Source organism: Mobula hypostoma, chromosome 19 (assembly GCF_963921235.1).
Source record: "Mobula hypostoma chromosome 19, sMobHyp1.1, whole genome shotgun sequence".
NCBI lineage: Eukaryota > Metazoa > Chordata > Chondrichthyes > Myliobatiformes > Myliobatidae > Mobula > Mobula hypostoma.
The window spans coordinates 27,415,540-27,441,375 of record NC_086115.1 but is presented as its reverse complement, the minus strand read 5'-3'; the positions used below and the strand labels follow the sequence as shown (position 1 = coordinate 27,441,375).

Below are 25,836 nucleotides of genomic sequence, written 5' to 3'. Positions count from 1 at the left end.
CTCTGTATCTCAAGGTTTCTTTGAAATGCATTAGAAACACTTGTTTTTCATTCAGTTTCTTCAGAGAAGCAGAAAGAAATTCATTTCTCTCAAACACCTTCATGATTTTAAAGAGCTCAATAAGATTATTTTTCAACCTTTCCCTTCCTAAGGATAAAAACATCTGCCTTTCTGGTTAGTTCTGATAATTCCAACCTCTCAATAAGACCAGCCAATGTACGTTGTAGATGAAATGCTATACTACTGCTCTCCAATGAGGAATGTAATACATACTGGAAGCACAAGAAACTGCAGATGCTAGAATCAGAAACATAAAACATCCTGCTGGAAGAACTCAGCAAGCCAGGCAACTTCCATGGAAGGGAATGGACAGTTGCTGTTTCAGGTCGAGACCCTTCTTCTGGACACAACATAGTGGCATAGGTGGCTTCCTCTGATGAGTGGTTTTGGTCTTGTTGGATCTAAAATGGCGGCAGTGGTGAAGTGATAAGACCATAAGATATAGGAGCAGGATTAAGCTATTTGGCCCATTGAGTCTGCTCCGCCATTTGATCATGGCTGATTATTTATTATTTCTCTTAACTCCATTCTGGTGCCTTCTGCCTGAGCCTTTGACACCCTTACTAAACAAGAACCTACCAACCTCTGCTTTAAATATACCACAGATTCTCCAGCCTCTGGCTAAAGAAATTCTTCCTCATCTCTATTCTAAAGGGACATCCTTGTATTCTGAGGCTGTGCTCTCTGGTCCTAGAATCTCCCACTATTAGAAACATCTTCTCCACGTGCGTTTTGTCTACATTTTTCACTATTTGGTAGGTTTCAATGAGATCTCTCTCATTCTTCTAAATTCCAAAGTGTATAGACCCGAGCTATCAAACACTCTCATATGTTAACTCTTTCATTCCTGGGATCATTCTCGTGACCCATCTCTAGACACTCTCCAATGCCAGCACATTCTTTCTTAGATAATGATACCAAAACTGCTTACAGTCCCCCAGATGACTGACCAATGCCTTATATAGCCCCAGTATTACATCCTTGCTTTTATATTCTAGTCCTTTTGATCAGTACAGCTCGCTTGTACATGGGAGAGTAACCACAGTAAGGTCACCATCCAAAGGAATGAGAGTGATTTATAAAGATGATCTATTTCTGAAGCCTGATACGTTTTAGATAGAATTCTGTCATAATTTATTGGAACTCACCCAAGGTTTTTGTGTATGGATGAGAGAAACGGTGTTTAAAAGTAATCTTTCTCCGTAGTCGTCGTCATCAGTGTCACTGTCACGGTCAAACAGTCGGGAGTGCATTGGGGGTGGCAGCGAGTCTGATAACTGGAGGGATCGGAACGGCTCTCATGGTGAATTCCCAACATCTATCAACAGTTCCAAGCAAAAAAATAACACATGTAAGCATTTCAGGTATTGTGATGGGGAGCTTTCCTCTGTAGAATGTACAATAATATTGAGGAGATATAGATCAATGTCCTTATTGCAATTTTCTTAGTTTCATAGTTTACTCCATTTTATTATTTTACCATTGTGTCAATAATTTGCTGTTTAAAAAATGTTGTTTAAACTGATGTGGATTAGTTAACAATGATGCAGGTTCTGAGCATGATGTTAGAACTGACTCAAATTTGCCTTTGATTTTCCTGGTCACCCTCTCCCTGTTTAACTATCTTCCACTGGTTTATCTGCCAGTGTCTCCACAATCAGCAGAGCACAGGAACTAGAGTGGAGGAATGGGCCATTTTAGTTCTTGACTGCTCCACCATTCAACATCGTCTAGGCTGAGTTCTATCTGCCTTCACAAACCCCTGTTAATATTGCTGAAATATCTCGATCAAATTTTAGCCTATATCCACAGCCTTTTGGGGGAGGAGAGTTTCAGATTTCCATGTCCCTTTGCACAAAAATATAACATAGTAGCATTATAATCTAAATAGTCAAACAGTTCTAAAGAATGATTCAGCGTGATGAGTATTGGAACCCAAGCCTTCAAGCAGACTTTTAAAGAAAAATCCTCGCACCTTTCCTGGTATAAAACATTAGCTTCAAAGTTTATATCTAAAATTTATGAAATTCTAATTTTCTGATCTCAGCCAAACTGACCCAGAGAGTTTCTGCAAAATAATCTTGTAAAATTGAAGAGATGTATTTTAGAAAATCTTCATTTATTTATGTCAATTTACTTCATGGCTGGTACTTTGAATCTCAGCTGTGTACCTAAAACTTTAATGTATCTGGAATGCCCTGGTGCGGGTCCTGGTGGTGTTAGAAAGAAGACGAGCAGCCTTGCAGTCAGACACATTTTGATCTGAAACAGAGTAAAACAGAGATAATCCTTACGTGCCCATTATTGAGTGCCACCCGTTTCTCAGCAGTACCTGGTGCAGAGTTTTTTCCATTCCTTCCATCTCCTGACGCTTGTATTTTTGACAGCAGAACAAAAAACACTCAGTCTGTTTTTAGTGGGAATTTCTTGCTGTGATCTGTATGTTCATCAGATTGAGCTACTTGTACAGTCCACCAGGTCCCAAACTTTCTGTAAAAGCTTTATTGGTATAATATAGTGAATGTCCACCCCCTTCTGACGTTGTCAGTGATTGAATCCATGTCGCCATAATTGTGTTTTGAGAAGACTGAATGCAATTATTTAGCATTCATGCAGAGGTGAAAATAGCTGTTTTGCCCTGCTGTTTCTGTTGTGTTAATTTTCTCTGCTGATGGCTTGGTGTGCAATAACTCGTGGAAATAGCAAGGAATTTCCATTAGCATCATTCTGAAAATGCATGCCACCGTTACTTGCATTGTGAGTATGCATGAAGTATAGCCTAGCCTGGAATTATAAATGGTACAGTTGAGGGAGTAATCTGTTAAAACTAACAACCATTCACTGGCTTCATGTGAATAGTTGTGGTCCTACTAAAAATGGATTTCTGGGCGGTGGTGTTGAGGTGTTACAGTAATAGCAAGCAATTTGCCATACCATTTGTTTCCAAGCTAGCTTACTATGAAAGTCACTAATTCATCCTTGTCTTATTACAACTTAAGGGAAATATTTTTCCTGTGGATTATGATAATCTAATTATGTTCAAATCATTTTTGAGAGATGCTAAAAAATGAATAAGCTCTTCTCAGGCTTCCAACCAGGTACAGGTATCGATTATAACCGACGTTTTGATGACGAACTCTGCCATCTTCTTCAGGGATGATGTCTCGCAATGTCTAATCTGGTGGTATTTATAGCCCCGTAGTCCGTTCCTCCTGATTGGTTAGTCCTCATCCAATCAGGTTTACGCTCTCAGGAAACCTGTACCTGGCTGGAGGCCGGAGAAGAGTTTTTTTTTCACATATGCTGGGAAAGCACTAGATCCTTTTTCCATGCTAAAAAATGCTTGAAAATTTAACTTTGATTGAAGCACAGAAAGTATTGATCCAATGTACAAGATACGTAAAAGAATGCCCATTAGCCAGTGAGATGCGACTTACTGGTTAATGTAATTAGCGAGCCAGTTAGGGTTTTTCATCTGTCCAGTTCCTGTTTGTAGACCCATGTTCATAGGGTTTACCACAGTTAACCAACAACTCTATGATCATTGTATCAGGGGTCTCCAGGGTATTACTCATTGATTTATTATCCACTACATCAAAACTGGGTTCTTGTTCACCATGGCCACACATTGCCTGTGCAATTTCTTCTCTGGTGAGATTACAGTTTTTTTGTTCTGGCGGCACACATACACAAAAACAGACATTGTGCTACTGACAGATCCTCAGTTCAGTGAAAGGCACAAAACTTGTTGGTCTCCCAGCACAATGAGATGTCCGTTGAGGAAAGCTGCTGACTGGCACATTCCAGGCTTCAGGAGTATGTGCTGAGGGACACAGAGATGCTTGCTGCAGCTAAGGCAAAGGCTCGATGGGGGAGGACCACAGTAGAAGGTTCTCCTGCTACTGAACAAAGAAGGGCTGTGTTAGGTAAGGGAAGCCCTTAATTATTGTAGAAGTGTACCACCCCCAGGAGTCATATGAGCAGCAAGTTTTAAGGAATGTAAGAGAACACTACTTAACACACTGACTATTAATGTAAGAATGAAAAGATGTTGCATGGTTTATTCTTGTATATATTTTTTATTATGAATAAAGTTTCTTTTGATATATAAAAGTATATTTGGCTGCATTTGTCTCCTCAGCTGAGCACTACTTGACCAGCACTAATTACATGGACTGCATTTCCTCGTTGATGGGCAGCAATGGCTGCAGCCTCAATAACTCCTTCAAAGGTTCTGAATTGCCCGAACTCTTCAGCAAGCTCGGCTTAGGCAAATACACAGATATCTTCCAGCAACAAGAGGTCAGACAACCACTCCTCTTTTGATCTCAATAAAATATATGCCAATGATTGTTTTTATTGTTGCTAGGGAAGGAAAGGAAATTTATTTGGGATGGTAGGAGTACAGGATTGGTGGGGGTGGTGGTAAAGAACCTGCATGTTATATCAGAATTGGGACTTCATTTAATTTTGGTCTTCAGTGTTTCCACCTTCTCAGTACAGAGGAAATCTCAAGAAGCAAAATATTGCTGGAAATCTGAAAGGTACACAAAAAATGTTGGAAATGCTCGGCAGATCAAGCAGCATTTGTGGAGAGAGAAAATGAGTTAATATGTCAGGTCAATGATTTTTCATAAGAATTTGGAAAAGTTAGAAACTAAGTGTATTTGAAGTTGCAAAGGGGTAGGGAGACCAAAACAAATATCTGCAATAGAGTGCAGAACGAATGACACAGTGATAAAAGAAAAATGGAGGCCTATTTCAGAGGGAAGGATTAGATTGACCTTTGACCTTGGAGTAACGAGATAGAGATTAGCTTTATTTGTCTCATGCACATAGAAACATACTGTGAAATGCATCATTTTGTTTCAAATCAATTCAGTGAAGATTGTGCTGGACAGCCGTCAGGCACAGCACACCCAAAATTCACTAACCCTAACTATACGTCTTTCGGAATGTGGGAGGAAACTGGAGCACCCAGAGGAAACCCACATGGTCACGGGGTGAACATACACGTAGAGCTATCCACTATGCTGCTACAGGTCAAAAGGTCAGTGCAATACCATTGGCGGAAGGACCTGTACTGTACTGTGCTGACCTGTTCTATGTTCTAAACAGTGGTAGTGCCTGCAGAGGGATGTTAGTGAAGGCTTGATAATCACATCTAATCTGTCTGGGGAAGATGTAAACGGGATAAATGAGAGCAGATGAGACAGGAAGAAAATGAACTGTCATATGCAAAGTCCAGACCAGAAGTCTGAAAGAAAAACAGGAAATGCTAAAAGGTTGTGGCTTACTGATACAGAGAAACATACTGCTATTTCTGGACTGTTTTGAAGGAGCTGAGCAAAAGTTGGCAATTTAGCTCCAATGGCATTGTGTTTTTGGTGGATTTCCACAGTGGAGCCATATGCAGAAAAATGTAATAAAAATTCAAAGGAAATTTATTATAAAAGTACATATATGTCACCATATACCACCTTGAGATTCACTTTCTTGCAAGCATTTACAGGAAAGTAAATAAATGCAGTAGATTTTTGAAAAATTATAAATAACAAAGACTGACGAACAACCAGAGTGCAAAAGAAGACATATCGTGTAAATATAAAAAATTTACTGGAATTCTTTGAAAATATAATGAGTGCAGTGAATAGAGGGGAACAGATGGACATTATTTATTTGGATTTCCAGAAGGCTTTCGATAAGGTGCCACATGAAAGGCTTATCCATAGGGTAAGGATGCATAGAGTTGGGGGTGACGTATTAGCATGGATGGAGGATTGGTTAACTGATAGAAAGCAGAGAGTTGGGTCACATGGGTGTCTGGTTGGCAATCAATGGTGAGCGGTGTGCCACAGGGGTTGGTGCTGGACCCACAACTGTTCACGATATACATTAACAATCTGCAAGAGGGGACCAATGTAGTGTATCTAAGTTTGCTGATGATACTAAATTGAGTGGAAAAGCAGATTGCGCAGAAGATACGGAGAGTCTGCAGAGAGATATAGATAGGTTAAGTGAGTGGTCAAGGGTCTGGCAGATGGAGTACAATGCTGGTAAATGCGAGGCCATCCACACTTTGGAAGGAAAAATGAAAGAGCGGATTATTATTTAAATAGTAAAAAATTGCAGCAAGCCACTGTGCAGAGGGACTTGGGAGTGCTTGTGCATGAATCACAAAAGGTTGGTTTGCGGGTGAAGCAGGCTATCAAGAAGGCACATGGAATGTTGGCCTCCATTGCTAGAGGGATTGAATTTAAGAGCAGAGAGGTTATGTTGCAACTGTACAGGGTACTGGTGAGGCTGCACCTGGAGTATTGTGTGGAGTTCTGGTCTTATTTGAAGAATGATATACTGGCTTTGAAGGCGGCGCTATGGAGATTCACCAGGTTGATTCCAGAGATGCAGGGGTTAGAGTATGAGAAGAGATTGAGTCGCCCGGGACTGTACTCACTGGAATTTAGAAGGATAAGTGGAAATCTTATAGAGACATATAAAATTATGAAAGGGATAGATAAAATAGAGGCAGGAATATTGTTTACATCAGTAGGTGAGACTAGAACTAGGGGACATCGCCTTAAGATTCAGGGGAGTAAATTTAAGAAGGAGATGAGGAGGAATTGCTTTTCCCAAAGAGTGGTGAATCTGTGGAATTCTCTGCCCAGTGAAGCAGTGGAAGGTTATGGGGAAAAGGCAGGTAGGTGGAAATGAGTCCACGGTCAGATCAGCCATGATCTTATTGATAGTGAGTCTGTTGGTTGAGCATTCAGCATTGAGGTGAGTGAAGTTAGGAGCCTGATAGTTGTAGGGTAATAACTGTCACTGAACCTGATGGTGTGGGTTATAATGGATGCAGAATGTGGAATATTATGTGGTAGGTACAGAGAAAGTGCAGTAAATTCTCAGTACAAGGTGTATATTTAAAAATAAAGGGTCCCTAATTTAATACAATTGAGGTGACTTTTTTTTTCTCAGAGGGTTGTAATGGCTTTGGAAATATCTTCCTAGTGAGGTGGAAGCAGGGGCTTTTCATGTTCTTAAAACAGGGAAAATGATTCTAAATGAAGGTGGGGGTGAAATGATACCACAGGTCAACAGAAATGCAGAGTTTAGGCTGCAGTCAGACCAGACATGGCCTTATGGAACGGCAGATCTGGCCTAAAGTTTGACTGGCCTTTTGGTGATCAGTTCATATGCTCGTAGGAGCAGCTGGATGTAACTTTGACTTTCATTGGAAAATAACAAAGAAGACATGGAGTTCACTGCACCAAAGATTGCCACTGAGAGACAGCATCTTCACTAACAAGTGTCTTGCACTCGGCAGCTTCCAGCCTTAGTCTTAAAACGAAGCATAGCTGAAGACCTGTGGCTGGTTGTTTCCTCACTAATTACAGTTTTTTGAGACTGTGCACATCAAAGCTAAACACTGTGATCTTTGCCTTGCTCGTTACATTATGCCTTGCAAAGGGTACTAGCAGCATGAGACCCAGCTGGAACAGGTGACTCTATAGGGATTGCGCGTGCGTGTATGCGCGCACATACATTGGATCATCATTCCCCTGCCCTTTACCATGCTGTCTCTTGCTTCGGGAAAACTGCTAACCATCTATTTCAGCACCTGATTCTAGATTTTCTTAACATATTTCTGAGCAATTTTATTTTTTGTAGGCCTTAAAATAGGGAATTGGAATTACATGTTAAATATTTTAGTGTCGCAAAAACTATTTGAAAGACAGTTCACACAAAATGCTGGAGCAACTCGGTAGGTCAGGTACCTTGTATGGAGAGGAACAAACAGTCGGTGTTTCGGGCTGAGACCTTTCCTCAGGCCCGAAACGTTGACTATTTGTTCCTCTCTGTAGATGCTGCCTGATCTGCTGTGTGTGTGTTACTCTAGATTTCCAGCTTCTGCAACATCTCTAATCACATGTTTTATCCTTTCAGTAAAAACTGGATTTGACTCAAAAGTTGGAAAGAGGCAAGAACACATCCAGCAAAGCACCACCTTGCCTCTCACCAATCACTTCTACATCCACTTCGACATGACACCTGTATGCAAAAGCCATCAACAAGTACATTAAATATTTAGCATTTAGAGATACAGCACAGGCCCAATGAGCCCATGCATCCCAATTACACCCATGTCACCATTAACCTACTAACCTGTACGCCTTTGGAATGTGGGAGGAAACCGGAGCACCCGGTGGAAACCCAGGCAGGAAAAGGGGGGATATATGAACTCCTTCAGTCAACACAGGAACTGCAATGTAATGACGCGTCGTGTTGGTAGCATTTTGATACTAATCAAACAGAAGTGTCAATATTCAGTTTACAAAAGCTGGTAACACAGGATGAAAGGGTTTTGTGGAGTCTTCTCTGTTTGCTGTGTTCACTGAAATAGTTTTCACCTTTGTCCTTCTGATGACTTCACAGATTGACATTCAGACTTTCCTCACGCTGACTGACCAGGACTTGAAGGAGCTCGGGATTACCACATTTGGTGCCAGAAGGAAAATGCTGCTTGCAATTTCAGGTCAGTATCCAATCTAGGTCTTCTCACTCAAACACTGATTATGATGCACATTAAAGGGCAGAGGAAGATGCAGGGTAATACAAGTCAGGCCACCTCTACGAAAAGAAAAACATGTTTGAAGTTTCAGGTTGAAAACCCTACATCAACACCAGGAAAGAGACAAAAACAGTTAATTATGATGTACAAGAGGATGTCTCTGATAGGATTTTGACCTAAAGTGTTACTTCTATTTCTCTTTCCACGTACCTGTATGTAGCCTGCCCTGCTGAGTTCTTCTAGCAGTTTTTAAAGATGAAGACTGGGTGGTTGAGTTGTTCTCCAATCTTAGCAATCCATTTGCAAGTGTTTCAAGACCATACGAGGGGAAATTGTCAGTGCACCGTTCACTTGAGGTGCGTCCTGTAAATGCTTGGCTTTAGATAATTATCAATCCCACATCAAGAAGCACAGGAGGTGTATCCATTTGGGTTGCCTGGAGAAATTGGCAGTAGCGGAACACTGCATTCGCAATGGCCATAGGATTGTCTTTGACAGCACAAAACTACTGTGCCATGCCAATGGCTTTTGGGACCACCTGGTAAAGGAAGCCATTGAAATAAAACTAGAGGAAAAGAATTTTAACAAAGACAAAAGTCTCAATCAAAGTAAGAACTGGAATTTGATTGTAAACAAGGTGGGAAAGTGGAAACCTAATTGGAAGAGGACTAACCAATCAGGTGGGACATACTACTGGGGTATAAATACCACCGGACTAGACATGCCCAGACAACATTCCCAATGAAGACGGTGGAGCTTGTCATTGAAATGTCAGTTATAATCAATATCTGTACCCGACTGGAAGCCCAAGAAGAGTTTATTCAGCTTATCAATAGGTTGATTGGTTGTGTGGCGAACTCTGTGCATTATCTGGAATTTTGCCCGCATTAGCATATAAACACAGAGTTCACCACACAACCAATCAGCGATGAAACCTCCTCCCTCTGTCACAATTGAGTTTCCATAAGGACAACCAATCAACTAATTAGTAAGTATATAAAAGCCAAGCATTCGGAGGACACACCACAAGTGGGCGGTGTACTGATGATGTCTCCTTGTATGGAGACGAAATGTTTACAAATGGATTGCCAAGGTTGGAGAACAACTTAGCCCAAACATCAGCCTCCCGTGCTACACATTTTCCGAGTTACCTCCAATGAAGATTAGCTGTATCTTTCACATGTACATCGAAACACAGAGTGCAGTGTGTCGTTTGTGTCAAATCGAGTCAGCAAGGATTTTGCTGGGCATCCCGCAAGTGTCAGCACACTTCCAGCGTCAACATAGCATGCCCAGAAAATAGTAGCCTTAACCGTACACCTTTGGACTATGGGAGCACCTGGAGGAAACCTCCATGGTCACAGGGAGAATGTACAGATTCCTTACAGACAGCAGCAGGAATCGAACTCTGATCTTACAGTGGCGTTCTAATTGCATTACCATAACCATTATGCTTCCACGCTGGGAAACATTTTCTGTTTTAGTTTAGATTTCCAGCATTTAGAGTGTTTTATTTGTTCTTCAGCAGTAATGATTGTGATGGTGTCTGTGAAACTGGTGAAAGAATGCATGTAGCAGAACTTGTTCATCATCCCCATTACCGTTGCCCGGACTGGAGGGCTTGAATTATGAGGAGGCATTGGATAGGCTTGGACTGTTTTTCTCAGAGTAAATGTGGCTGGGGGGTGACTCTGTAAAGGTTTATTAAATCATGAGGGACTTCGATCTGGTGGATTGTCACCATCTTTTTTCCAGAATGGGGAATCGAAAACTAGAGGATATATGTTTAAAGAAAGCGGTGAAAACTTGAAAGGGGATGTGAGGAGCAAGTACTTCACATGGGATGGTGGATATATGGAACAGTCTGCCAGGATAGATGGTAGATGTAGGTACAATTACAATATTTAAAAGAAACTTGGACAGGAGAAGTTTAGAGGGATATGGGTAGTGTGGGGTGGGGTGGGGGGAAGGGCTATGGCATAAGATTGAAATAAGCTGCAGAAAGTTGTGAACTCGGCCAGCTCCACCATGGACACTAGCCTCCCTGTTATCCCGGACATCTTCAAGGAGCGATGCCTGAAAAAGGTGGCGTCCATCATTAAGGACCCCCATCAATCAGGACATGCCCACTTCTCGTTGCTACCATCAGGGAGGAAGTACAGGAGCCCCAAGACACACACTCGTCAATTCAGGAACAGCTTCTTCCCATTTGCTATCAGATTTCTGAATGGACATTGAACCCATGATCGCCATCTCACTACTTTTATAACGTATGCTGGTAATATTAAACCTGATTCTGAAATGAAAGCAAATGGGACCAGCTCAGGTATGCAACTTGGCTGGCATAGATGAAAGGCCCTGAGCAGTCTTGATGAAGGGTCTCGGCCCAAAACATCGACTGTTTACTCTTTTCCATAAATGCTGCCTGGCCTGCTGAGTTCCTCCAGCATTTTGTGTGTGTGTTGCTTTGGATTTCCAGCATCTGCAGATTTTCTTGCGTTGGTGGCATGGATGAGGTGTGCTGAGGGGCCTGTTTCCGTGCAGTCTAAGTCCGTGACTCTAACTCTACATGATTCTCAATTCCAGGAGCGACAGGGTAGGGTAACGGTTAGCATAGTGTTACTACTGTTGAAACTCAGAGTTCAATTCCAACGCCGTCTGTATGTCCTCTGCGTGGAATGTGTGAGTTTTCCCTAGGTGCTCCGGTTTCCTCCCACAGTCCAAAGAAATTGTCCTGTGATTTGGTGAGGATTAATTGGGGCTGCGGGGTTACTGGGTGGCATGGTTAAATACCCAAATATGTGGTCATTGCCATTCTTAAATATCACAGGATTGCCTTCATTAAACAGAGTCTCACTTAATTTTGAGGCTTTTGTGCGATGTCAGTCACAGAGCTTCACTAATGACAACAGTAGAGGGTACTCAACTGAATTACACACATTAATGTCATTGGTAAATAACTAATCGGCTACAATGGAAAACCAGAACACAGATTATGGAGTCTGCTGGGGTGAGCTTGGCATTCGCATCACTTCAATTCTCCACTCAGACCGATGTGTCGGTGCCTGCTGTGCTATTGCAGTGAGGTCTAATGAAAAGTTTGAACTACAACATAAACACAAGAGGTTCTGCAGAAGCTGGAAATCCAGAGCAACAGACACAAAATGCTGGAGGAATGACCAACTGATTTCCTCAACATTCTGCTTCTGTTGAAATCCAGCACCTCATCTTCAATCTGGGCACATTCCAGCTTCCTGAGCTCATCTGAGTTCTCCAACTTTGGGTAAATCACTCTGCCTGTATTGGAACTGCCATTTCTTTCTATCACTTTGGCTCAGTTTTTCTCTCTCCAGCAGTATCCTGCTTGTGCATGTCCCACAGCCCTGCTTCTATCAACGCATAACGGACTAAAACTGAAGGTCATATGTTAAGGGTGAAAGGTGAAATGCTTAAGGGGAACCCGGAGAAGATCTTTGTCACTCAGAGGGTGGGGGAAGCGTGAAATGAGTTGCCTGCGGAAGTGGTGGATGCAGGTTCGATTTCAACATTTAAAGGAAGTTTGGATAGATACATGGGTGGGAGAGGTATGGAAGGCTATGGTCCAGGTGCAGGTGGTTGGGACTAAGCAGAATAATAATTTGGCGTGGACTGGATGGGTCAAAAGGTCTGATTCTTTGCTGTAGTGTTCTATGACTCTGTAAGAAGCAGATTCAGCCTCCAAACATCCTATTAACCCTTTTCAATTTGTCTCAGCTAATTACAGGCATTTCCTTTGTCCTGCACGAACTTCCTATATGGACAGTAAATATTTCCACAGATGTGGACTGCAGAACGGAATTTCTCTGCCAAACGTTACTGTTTCTCTGTTACCAACAGAACAAGACAGAAGCCCTGGACCTACAACACTGTATTACAGATAGCTTTTCTCTCCTGTGTCATCACTGAGCCTTTAGCTAATTATACGAGGGGTGATTGATAAGTTCGTGGCCTAGGGTAGCAGGACTCAATTTTAGAAAACCTAGCACATTTATTTTTCAACATAGTCCCCTCCAACATGTACACACTTAGTCCAGCGGTCATAGAGCATACGGATTCCTTCTTTGAAGAAGTGGTCCACAGCAGGGGTGATTGATAAGTTTGTGGCCTAAGGTAGAAGGAGATGAATTATTAACTTAAAACTTTCTGCGTAATCACTCAGAGTTGAACTGCACATGCATGTAATGAGAGCGTCTTGGACCTCCAGGTAGAAGAACACGAGTTATACAGCTCTCGTTACATGCACGTGCAGTTCAACTCTTTGAGTGAAAATGCAGAAAGTTTGAAGTTAATAACTCATCTCCTTCTACCTTAGGCCACGAACTTATCAATCACCCATGCTGTGCACCACTTCTGGAGGTCCAAGACACCGACGTTTACAAAGAAGGGATCCGTATGCTCCATGACCGCTGGACTAAGTGTGTACATGTAGGAAAAATAAATGTGCCAAGTTTTTTAAAATTGACTCCTTCTACCTTAGGCCATGAACTTATCAATCACCCCTTGTGGAACATAGAACATTATAGCGCAGGAACAGGCTCTTCAGCCCGCAATGTTGTACTGAACCAAATAAACTAGTAACCAAATGGCCAACTAAACTACACAATGTCCATATCCTTCTATTTTCCTCACATTCATGTGCCTATCTAAATGTCTCTTAGAAACCTCTTAGGCACCCACCACTCTGTGTATAAAAAAAACCTGCCCCTCACATCTCCTTTGAAATTACCCCATCTCACCTTAAATACATGTCCCCTGGTATTAGACATTTCCACCCTGGGAAAAAGCTACCGTCTGTCTACTCTTATCTATGCCCAGAAACCTCTATCAAATCTTCCCTCAGCCACTGCTGCTCCAGAGAAGACAACCCAAGTTTATCTAACCACTCATTACAGCACATGCTCTAATCCAGGCAGCGTCTTGGTAAACTTCTTCTGCATCCACTGTAAGGCCTCAGTCTCCTTCCAGTATAATGGGGCAACCAGGTCTGTATGCATTATTCCAGATGTGGCCTAACTAGAGTTTTATAAAGCTGCAACATAACTTCCCGACTTTTAAACTCAGTGCCTTGACTAATAAAGGAAAGCAGGCCATAAACCTTCTTAACCATCATATCAACCTGTGTATCCACTTTTAGGGAGCTATGAACTTGGACCCCAAAATTCCTCTGCTTATCAACACTATTAAGGGTGTCACTTTACATTTGACCTACGAATGTGTAACCCTTCACATTTGGCCAGGTTAAAGTCCATCTGCCATTTCTCCAGCCATATTTGCAACTGTTCTACATCCTGTTATATTCTTTGCCAGTCATCTACACTATCCACAACACCAGCAATTTTTGTATCATCTGCAAACTTACTAACCCACCCATCTACATTTTCTTCCAGGTCATTATAAACAGCAAAAGTATCAGTACAGATCCTTGTGGAACACCACTAATCACAGGGGTTTGGGATCTGACCAAATTTCTGCTTGGGTAAATGTTTGGAAAATGGTTCTTCTTTCTGCTGGAATTTGTGACACAGGGTGAAAAAGCCAAAAATAAAAGATGGATGGTTGCAAAAATGCACATGAAAACCTGCAGTTCAGTCTTTCCCCGTCAAACACATTACCCAGTTTCAACATACCTCTGTTTCCAACTCTTCTCGTTCTGCAAATGGTGCTAGATGTATGGAATAATTTTATCATTTCCTACTCGTTTCAGATTTCTAAAATCTGTATTATATTCCTTTTGCATCTATATAATATTGTTAGCATATTAAATTATTTCAAGCTCTGGTGATAAATAAAATAGCTGAAAATAGAAGTAACCTTTTGCATATTATCAGATTCCTGTAGATATTCTAGCTGTGATTGCTCTAACTAGGTGCTAATGCAGATCATATTTATCTTACACCTTCAGCATATTGAGTTTCATTATGGCTAATGTTTGGTTCAGAAGCACTCTGAAAGTTTCTGCCATTATTTTCTTTCTCTTTGTTGTCTCAGCTGTAAGAACAAGCTTCATTATCAGACACATTATCTGCATTATTAATGAACCAGGACCTAATTTCATTAGCCTGACAAACTTCATCCATCCAGTTCTCAACTTGTTCAATGATTTGATTATTTTAATATTTTATCAGATTAAATGAGCAACGAGGCTTTTTTTTTAATGTGCATGTGATTTTGTGGAAGTGAATGAAAGGGAGCAATATATTTTCACTCACTTTGTAATCACCAGTTTGCCACAATAAATTGTTACAACAACATTGTTCACTTTCAGTCAACCATGGCTGATTTTCTCTGATCACTTTCTAGATTCCTTTCAGGTTCAGTCACGGCATTTTACTGCACAAATATTTAATGCACTTCTTGAATTCCCTTCTAATTTAATTGAGGTATTAACCCACATCATATAAATTACCCAATAGCCCAGTCTTAACACAGGAAAGAATAGCTATCTGTACAGCATCTGTTCTATGTCCAGGCTTTCTGGCATTCATCCTTCACTAGCACAGAAACAGTGATATCTGGCCGAGAAATTATGTTATTAAAATCTAAGCAGCTCTTTGAAAGTAATTCTGTGTACAGGGCATCTTTCCACCAATCCACCCATACTGTACAATTCCCAGCTCCCCCCGGTGGCACTGATTATCTCCCCACTCAGAAATGACAAACCATGGATTCAAACAGCATGGAAAAAGGGCCCTTGGCCCAGTGTCCAATCCTAAATGCTCAAGGAAATTTGTGATGTCCAGTTAAACTACCAACCCACCCATTTTTGGGATGTGGGAGAAAATAAGAGCAACAAAGGAGGGCATGGTAACAGTAGTTAGTGCATTCATTTTAGAGCAGCAATCATTGATCAAGGTTTGATTCCTGCCACAGTCTGTAAGGGTGTGTATGTTCTCCCCGTACTGCCTCGGTATCCTCCGGGTTTGTCAGTTTCCTGCCACATTCCAAAGGTGTACAGCTGTGAGCCAGAAGCATAGTGACATTTGTGGCTGTACCCAGCATCATCTTCACCGAATAGATTTCATACAAATGACACACTTCACTGTATGTTTCAATTTAATTGTGACAAATAAAGCAAATCTTTAAAAAGGAAACACATGTGATCACAGGAAGAACATACAAACCCCAAACTGATAGCCCCAGAAATCAGAATTGATTCCGCTCACTGTTGAAAAGGTCAACTGTTGAAAGAATTGTATTGAATTGTATATCTGTTGAAATTGTCCAACATAATATTGATTCTTAGAAGTTTGCAAAGATTCAACATGTCATCTAAAACTCTGACCAGCTTCTAAGGATGTGTGGCGGAGAGTATATTGACTGGTTGCATCATGACCTGGTATGGAAACACCTTGTAGGGAAAAACGTACAAAAAGTAGTGGATATTGTCCTGTCCACCACCGGTAAAACCCTCCCCACAACTGAGCACATCTACACGGACTGCTATCGTGAGAAAGCAGCATCATCAAGGATCCCTGCCATCCATGCCATTTTCTCTTCTCGCCGCGGACTTCAGGAAGCCGAACAACCCACAGCACCAGATTCAGGAACAGTTATTACTCTTCAACCATCAGGCTTTTGAACCAGAGGAGTTAACTTCACTCAACCTCACCTGCCCCATCACTGAACTGAATTCACTTCAAAGGACTCTTCATCTTAGGTTCTCAATATTTATTTATTTGTTTGTTTGTTTGTTTATTATTATTTCTTTGTTTTTTAGTTGTTGTCCACCCTGCTGGGTATGGTCTTTCATTGCTTCTATTGGGTTTCTTGTATTTACTGTGATTGCTCACAAGAAAGTGAATCTCAGCAACACACATCAAAGTTGCTGGTGAACGCAACAGGCCAGGCAGCATCTCTAGGAAGAGGTACAGTCGACGTTTCAGGCCGAGACCCTTTGTCAGGACTAACTGAAGGAAGATCCTGATGAAGGGTCTCGGCCTGAAACGTTGACTGTACCTCTTCCTAGAGATGCTGCCTGGTCTGCTGTGTTCACCGGCAACTTTGATGTGTGTTGCTTGAATTTCCAGCATCTGCAGAATTCCTGTTGTTTGCGTTTTTAAAAAGTGAATCTCAGGTTTGTGCACAGTGACATGTATGTACTTTAATAATAAATTCTCTTTGAACTATGAACTTGATCTTTGATTTCTGTTTGTTACCAGTTCCCACATTCAGAGTTGCAAGTCAGTGTTCATGCAGGTTTTCTTGAATTACGCGTATTGGCAGAGACATCCAATGAGGAAGAGCTATTGACTGTTGTTATGGAAAGGACTTTGTAAGGCAAGCGATGCCATGTTGTTTGGCTAACCTTTGCTAGCAAGAAAACAACAGCTTGCATTTTTTAAACAGTTCAATGCATGTAAAGAGTATCTGCTGAGTGACAGCTACTTGATAAGCACTGTGTGGTTCTTAAAGATTTAACAGGCAATGTCCCACCAGCCGAGAGAAGCGAGAAAGTGGGTGAGCACTAATTGTAGACTGAAATGAAAAGGTGCTGGTGCATCTATGCACTTGTTACCAATTCTTAAGGCGACACGGGTTACAATCTTGGAAGATGCTGTTGAAGATGTCCTATAAAGTTACCATGGGCAGCACAGCAGCAATGTAGTTGGCATAACATTATTGCAGCACCAGCTGTAAGATAGGGGTAACATTTCCTCCACTGCCTATAAGGAGTTTGTACGTTCTCCCTATGACTGCATGGGTTACCTCCAGGTGCTCTGGTTTCCTCCCACATTTCAAAGATGTATGGTTAGGGTAAGTGAGTTATGGGCATGCTATATTGGCACCTGAAGCCTGGCAAAACCGGGCAGCACAATCCTCACTGATTTGATTTGATTAAAATGACGCCTTTCACTGTATGTTCTGTTGTACATGTGACAAGTAAAGGTGATCTTTTATTCTTTAATCATTGGGTGGTTATTTAAAGTACAGAATGGTAAACTGCTGCCTTAACCCACTGCAGTCCTTCTGGTGGAGTTAATCCCACAAAGCAGCTGAGCTGAGAGTTCAGACCCAGCAATGGCATTTCAAAGTCAGTATGTAACTTAGAAGGGAGGCTGCAGATGATGGTGCTTTTTTGGTCCCTCTGCCTTGGTCCTTGGTGGCAGGAGTTGTGATGTTGGTAGATGCTATCAGAATGCCTCAGGCATATATCTGTAGTGCAATTTTTAGATGGTACGAACTTCAGTCACTATACATCAGCAGTGGACTGGACTTGGTAGTATTCCTGTAAAGCTGAAGGGTAAGGAGGGCAAGTCTAGATAAACCAGGATGTCAAGGGATCATTGGGGGGGGCGGGGGAGGAATTGTGTGATAGATTTGAAAACAGAGGAGGCACTTGGAGAGTTCAGAGAGTATACAAAGGTGCATCAGAAATTGGGAGATCAAGGAGTGGCCACAGAAAATCAAAAGATTTAAAGTTTTGTGATGAGTTTTATTTGTCACATGTACATTGAAACATGCAGTGAAATGCATTGTTGCATCTAGGATATGCTGGGGGCAGCCTGCAAGTGTCACCATTCTTCCAGCGACCACATAGCATGCCTACAACTCACTAACCTTAACTATACGTCCTTGAAATGTGGGAGGAAAGTGAAGCACCTGGAGGAAACCCATGGGATCATGGAAGAATGTACAAACTCGGTAGAAACAACAATAGGAATCAAACCCCAATCTTACAGTTGGTGCTGTAAAGCATTACACTATTTGCTGCCATCCTCTAATAGATAAGAAAAATTCAAGGCACATTTTACTATGTGTATTAAGAGTAAGGCGTAGTAGGGACCAAAGGGAATTCTGTGCATGGAGCTAAAAAACATGGCTGAGGTCTTAAATGAGTACTTTTAATCCCTAGTCACTAAGGAGAAGGTCGTTATAGCTGGAGGCTGTATTTGTGGCAGTGGCATTAAGGAGTTATTAGATGTCTTAGCAGGCATAAATATGGATGAATCCCCAAGATCTGATGATCACAGACAGATATGTGAGCCAAGGGTGGAGATTACCATGAGCAAGTGAGGCGCAAGATGACTAGAAGACTATAGATGTGGTAGCTTATTCAAGAAGATCAGCAGGAATGAGCCAAATAATTACAGGCCAGTTTGTCTGATCTCAATTGTTGGGGAATTATTGGATTTTCTTCCTGTCCTTCAGAAAAACATGGGTCGATCAGGTATAGCCAGGAGACTTATGGAACTAGGGGAACATGGTGTGCAAATCCCAAGACCCCTGAAGGTGGTAGCACAAGTACTGTGTAAAGTTTAAAGTAAATTTATTATCAAAGTACATATTGTTTGTTCATTATGTGCTGCATCGTATGGCATGGGCAATCATGGTCTTTTTGTGACCATGATTGTTCTTGGCAAATTGTTTTTACAGAAGTGATTCACCATTACCTTCTTCTGGACACCCACTACCAATACTCTTCAGAGAATGCCTGGTGTCAGTGGTCACATAATCAGGACTTGTGATATCCACCAGCTGCTCATACAATCATCCACTACCTTCTCCCACAACTTCACGTGATCCTGATCAGCAGTGGGGGGTGGGGGGGGGGAGCAAGCTAAAAAGGTCTTACACCTTGCGCAAGGGTGACCTGCAGGCTAGCGGTGGGAAGGAAAGGAGCGCCTTATACTTCCTTTGGTGTAGATGTATCTCCACCCACCACCGAAAAAAGTATGTACATACATGTCACCATGTACTACCCTGAGACTCATTTTCTTGCAGGCATTTACAGGAAAATAAAGAAATACTTTAGAATCAATGAAAATAATTCTGCATACTAATAAAGACTGTCAAGCAACCAATGTGCAAAAGAAGACGAACTGTGCAAATAAAACTATGTAAATAAGTAAATAAATAATATTGAGAAGGGGAGTTGTAGGATCCCTGAATGCAGGTCTGCAGGTTGTGGAATCATAGGTTCCGGAGTAAGTAGATATGGTGGTGAAGAAGTCATAAGGGATACGGAGCTTCATCAGCTGGGGTACAAAGAATAAGTGCACCAGTGAATGATGAACTCAAGAACATCACTGAAGAAACTTCTATCAATAATATAATTCAATGCTAAAGTCGTTGAAAGACAGACTTGGGTGGGATATATGTTACTGGGCACTGATCAGACTACATCTGGCAGTTCATGATTACCTTATGCAAGATCTGTAAACAAACAGAGGAATGGAACACAGAGAGCAGCAATATTGTGACATTCTGATCATTGCTGTTTAAATTACAAACAATGCTAATGACTAAAATTGAGTCTTAGTTGGTGCCTGTAGTGAACACTGTTGCTCTTTGCCTCCTTTTCAGAACTGAACAAAAACTGTCGAAAGCCCTTTGAGCCTCCGAACATCCGGTCAACGTTTCTGGAAGGTGGAGCGAGTGGCCGGCTACCGCGACAATACCATTCTGAAGTTGCCAGCATCAGTGGCCGGTGGTAGCAGTGAACTGGAACTCACAGCTGCCACAAGAGGGACTGACACAAACCTGTGCCTGACATTGAACCTGTGGAGAGCATTCACTGCACAGAGCCCTCCATGTTATAGGAGCTTGGATTACAAAGACCAAAGCCTGATTGATTTTGTGCAAATTGTTGTGCCAAATGGAAAAAAAGAACTGGCTTATCAATATGTATTCCATGGTTGCCTTTCCTGTTTCTCCAAATACGGTACCAGTTTATATGCAGATTAGGGAATGTTCATTAACACAAGCTTTCTCGCTCTATTATTTATTAGAGAACAAAAAACTTAAATTATGCACTGAAATGTTAGGTTCTACCACAGATTTAGACTCGAACCACTAATCTAAGTGCATTTTGTGTATAGTTTATTAGCAGGGTGTGAGATGGTAGTACTTCTAGGCAGAGAGACTTACATATGATTGCCTCAGCATCTTACAGGTCCTGGCTTTCTCGACCTTTGGAATCATTTACTATCCTCTGGTCCTCGAAAGTAGACAGATGCATTTTATTAGGTAAAATGGAGTGGGCATATGCAGGGGCTTGAATGAAACTAGCACCATTCTGGACACTTGTTACGATGCTATATTGTCCAATGAAGCTTGGATACCTGGCCATCAGAAAACTACATTCATCCAATTTCAAATATGGAAACAATGCCTCCAGTCAGTAATTAAACCAGTTGCATTTTACTGCCATCTTAAGCATGTTCGCTACATTGAGAATGCTGATTTTCTGAGCTATAAAAATTGTTATTTTTGTATGATATTTTAAAATCATTACTTTTATACAGCCAAATCCATCATTGAAGTACATAGTAATTCCAGCAGAGAAACCACAGGGGAACCATATTTGCCTCAGTTGGGTCAATGCCACTGCTTATGCAAACTTCCTCTCGCCTCTGACCATACATCCTTCTAATCCTTTCTTGTGTCTGCCCATCTTCACTTAAATGGATCTCCACCATTCACCTCAGGTACTTCTTGTGAGACCACATTCTCACATCCTCAACGATTTTGGGTTAAGAGTCCTCTCCTGAATTTTGATTGGATTTATTTGGTTCATTGTTCTCACATTCCCAATGACCCTATCAATAAGAATTTGGACAATATCAGTGACATAATTTTACAGGGAAATGTAGATACAAATGCTGCCGGTGTCAGTTGGTTGTTGCTGTTGGTGCTCAGTTTGCACACACAATCAACTCAAATCCTCAGAGCCTCAAATGAGTATGCACAATCCAAGCTGCACTGGGTGCAATGCTGGTGCAGCTCTATATCGGTACTCTTTTGCAGCTTTCACATGCAAACTGAACCAGTGACACTGGCAAAACTTGTGCCTTCATTTTCCAATAAAAGCTTTTATTAACAAAATAGTAAGTTAACATGCAAGTTTCTGGGTGTACTTGGCAGTGGGAGATGTCAAAAGCAGAAACAGCTGGACATAAATAGCATGCATGTTTTTCTAGGATCATTTGCAGTTCAGTTTTGAATGTCACGCTTATTACCATATGAAAGTGTTTTGTTGTCTGAGTGCTTTATTGTTGACTCACATGAACATTTTGGACAGGAATAATTGGCCTGCACAATTTCAAAACATAGTGTGCCATTATAGATAAAGTTTAGTTTGAAATGCGGGCAGGGAAGGCTAGTTTTTGACATTACTCTGGTCCTGAATTTTCTGGCATACTAAGGTAGCTTTGCCAGTTCATCTCTCAGTTGAAGGAATTCAGCAAATTGGCATGCACTGTGTGAGCCAGAGGTTTGTTCCCAAGGTCCAGTGTTTAGATATTTCCCACTCTTTGACCTCCAACCTGGAGGACTCCATGGTGTCGTCTGTAAAAGTGTTACTGATGGTACATGTAATTAGAAGTTAAGAAGTGACGTTGACGAAAATGAAGTCAATTTCCCTCCCATCTATCTTCAAATCCCATCATCCCATTCAAAGGCAGATTTGTTTCACTTCATCAGCATGCCTGAGAAAATGGCTAACTCCTACACTGATGAGAAGCTATCAGTTCTTCGACTAAGTGTTTTTTTTAATTCAAAAGAGTGTTTGTTCCTTAGCAAGGCCATCTTCAGTACTTCAGTAGCAGCCTATAACCCAACAAAGTCTCCCGGCAACAGGATCAGTATTTCTCTTCTCTCTTTCTGCGACAATGTTCTTGTTCCTTCTTGTTTGCGCTGTCATTGGTCCCATGTAAGAAGTCTGAAAAAGATATATTTGTACTGTTAGTGGTGGATTTATGAAGTTTTTTTAAAGCCGAAATGAAGGAAGCTTCCAAATGCCTACCTTTTCTCCTGCCCAATTATGTTGAAATTCGTGATTGATCTGTTCTGCTTGACCTTTAAAAACAGAGAGAGGTACAGGCACAGCGGCTGAGTTTTATTTATGATACGATAGGCACACTTTGTAAAGCTTAAACTGCTAAGCCTTCTGCATAGGTAGCTTTAGGTGAACTTCATCTTTGCTGCATGAGCGAAATCAGAGATTAAAATATGTGAATAGTTTAAAATTTTCTATTTTCAATGGCAATTATGCATATGGTCTGTAGAGATTTTTAATTGTTGGATTGATTGAAAACAACTTTGCACACTCAAAGGGAAAAAGGCTTTGTTTTGTCACTTTGATATATAAAACTTAGTTTTGTGATTTTTTTTCAATGATTAGCAACTAAGAGGAAATCCATTATTGTGAATCCCTCTTAACGTTTTCAAGTCAGTAATATCTGTGTACACCAAAGTGAAGGCATTTCAGTTTACAGAAGGTAGACTGAAAGAACTTTCTGTACGAAACACTGGAAGAATATGTGCTTGTCTCACTGCAGTGAGGAGGTGCCATGCTAACCTTGCGTAGGCTAACACCAAGGCACAGTGGCTTTCTAATGGACAAAGTGGTTTGATTATCAGCTTTAGCTGAAGGTTAGCAATAACTCAGTGCCTTGAGTGATGATTTATCTGTAAATATAGCACAGATGTTTATTTTCAGGTTGGGGAGGGGCAGGGAAGGATTTAGCAACCTTTCTATGTCTTTTGATTTTTTTTTACAAAATGATATTGTTTGTGGATAAGCTTTATAAAAGGGAATTTTCAATACAGTTTTATGTTGCATTAAAAGATAATTTTATAAATCAATCTCTGGAGTCTATTGTGTAAATATTTTTTGCATCTGCACACAGCCAAGTATGGATACTTTGAAGGAAAAATTTGCATAGAATGTAGGGAAAGAATGGGAGATTAATGGAAAACTAGATGATCTGTCAACATGCCAAGAAGGATAATTTATACTTCCAACATTTCTTCATTTAGACAGTGTTTGTAAATAATTCTTAAACCGGGGTTAACTTTTCCTACCTCCTGAACAATGCACATGTCATTCTTAATTGCCTTGTGTAATTTGTCCTAATTTTACTTGGCCCATCCACTTCATCTGAGATTTAAGATGTTCCAATATGCTGTCATTGTTTGGTAAGTGAGTTGTTGACTCATCTTCTGGACTATTATTTAAGCAGATGGGCAACAGCCAGAATTGGTCTTGAAATTGCTTATTTAAAGTCGATGACAGTTGGCCACTGCTAATTTTCCATTTAAACTATCTACATTTATGAACTAAACCTGTTCGGACTCTGCAGGTTATTTAGGTAGGCCATTAATTTCCCTACAGTTTCTCTATTATTCAGTTAGATGATGGCAAAACTCAATTTCCCCATCTTGGTTCCATTTCTCCCGGTTGGCATGTCTAATAAAAGATAATTCAGTCTTAATTTTGAAATTTTAAAAATGGACTCCCAGTCTTATTAGCTTTGCGGAGAGAGCATTACAGAGGTTCATTCCCCTTTGTCGGACTATTCTTAACATTATTCATGAACGTTTTTTCTCTACTGTTAGTTATCCCCTTAGTCATGAGTTGCATTGCCCAAGGCATCTACATTTTCTTAGACAAACTGTCAGAAAGGTGGATAGTTGTACAAAGAAATGCATAGACTGTGTAGCCCAAACCTCATGATTTAATTACCTTAGCCTATAAATTTTCTGGTGAATTTGTAATATACACTCTTAAAACCTCTTAGCCTTCCATGGTCCTCGTGCCTATCCATTTGTGCTGTCAGGTGGGAATAAGACGTTTCAGATTCGGATTCACTTATCACATGTACAAAGTACTTCAAAATGAATCAATTGTGTTAACAACCAGCACGGCAGCTAAGAATATGATGGGTCGAGCCTGCAAGTGTCATCACACATTTTGGTGCCAACATTGCATTCCACAGAACAACACAAGCAGCGACAGCAAAACAAGCCCCTTTCCCATCCAACACACATCAAAGTTGCCGGTGAACGCAGCAGGCCAAGCAGCATCTGTAGGAAGAGGTGCAGTCGACGTTTCAGGCCGAGACCCTTTGTCAGGACTATCCCATCCCTTTCCCAACCCATCCAATGGATACTTCATGTGCTTATAGGATCTGCTTGCCTTGAAGTATACATGTGATGAATGGGCACAATCACTCTTCAGATTGTCTCTGCTTCCTCGTGTGAAGCAGGCAGTCCCAAAGCCAGTGCCATATACAGATAGGATTAACTGCTCACTCTGAAAGCCCCTGGTTACCCACTGACAGTTCTTGGTATAACGTGCTTTCTGTGGTCTGTCTATCTCTGTAGTGGGTTAATACCAACAAGATGGTTATTCTATTTCTAAGTTCACAGATGGGGAATGTGAACATCAACTCCCAACAATGACAATAGTACAGTCAATCCAGTGATATGGTCACTGTTACTATATCCAACTACGTGCATGCATTCCTATGCATTTCAGTTCTATTAAACAAAAACCCAACATTGCATTATCCTTAATTTCTGTATATTAATTTTCAAATCTTGTTAGTAGTAAACTAATTTTATTTTGGGATTAAAGTTAATGACTTCCCCTCCCCCACACTGCGCTCCCATCAATCACAATTTTACACTCACATTTTATCTGTCAATGTTCCTTTGCAATTCACCCAGAATTTTTGATTTATTAATTTCTATTTAACATGATGTTTTTCAAGAGCACAACACACCCATAAACTGAGAAATTACAATGATTCAGGGATGCCACTTAAGGGAGGGAACGTCAACTCAGACCATGAGAGGCCTGCGTCGGGCATTTCCATGCCCTACAAGGCGCAGATTGGAAGTCTGTGTGGGGCGCCACTCCTCGCACAGGCTAGAGCAATGTGTGATTAAGTGCCTTGCTCAAGGACACAAACATGCTGCCACAGCTGAGGCTCCAACTAGCGACCTTCAGATCACTAGGTGAAGGCCTTAACTACTTGGCCACATGCCACTCAAAGTCAAAGTCAATTTATTATCAAAGTGCGAATACATATGTCACCATATACTATCTTGAGATTCATCTCTTGCAGGCATTTACAAAAAAAAAGACAATTTATGAAAAACTACATATAAATAAAGACTGGCAATCAATGTGTAAAAGAAAACAAATTGTTCAAATAAACATCAATTTATAAATAATACTGAGCATGTGCATTGTAGAATCCTTGAGAGTGAGGCTGTATGTCATGGAATCAGTTTGGAATTGTGATGAGTGAAGTTATCCACGCTGGTTCAGGAGCCTGATGGTTGTAGGGTAATAACTATTCCTGAACCTGGAGGTATGGGACCTAAGGTTCCTGCACCACCTCCTGATGATAGTTGAGAGAAGAGAGCATGGTGTAGAT

The 25,836-nt window shown here is 41.1% G+C and overlaps 1 protein-coding gene across 4 annotated transcripts in view; it reads left to right on the top strand.

Annotated features, from left to right (window-relative positions):
- LOC134358918 (protein bicaudal C homolog 1-like) overlaps positions 1-23,223 on the top strand; it is a 355,666-nt gene extending 332,443 nt beyond the window's left edge. For 2 of the 4 annotated variants that reach the window (XM_063071587.1, XM_063071586.1), the window contains exons 17-20: positions 1,267-1,411; positions 4,202-4,362; positions 8,494-8,593; positions 19,973-23,223. In XM_063071587.1, coding sequence (XP_062927657.1) covers positions 1,267-1,411; positions 4,202-4,362; positions 8,494-8,593; positions 19,973-20,103 — 537 coding nt within the window. In that variant the 3' untranslated portion in view covers positions 20,104-23,223. Of the gene's footprint in view, positions 1-1,266; positions 1,412-4,201; positions 4,363-8,493; positions 8,594-15,911; positions 16,436-19,972 lie in introns of those variants that run through there. The other 2 variants (XM_063071590.1, XM_063071588.1) reach the window with 2 other exon arrangements.
- The last annotated feature ends 2,613 nt before the right edge of the window (positions 23,224-25,836 follow it).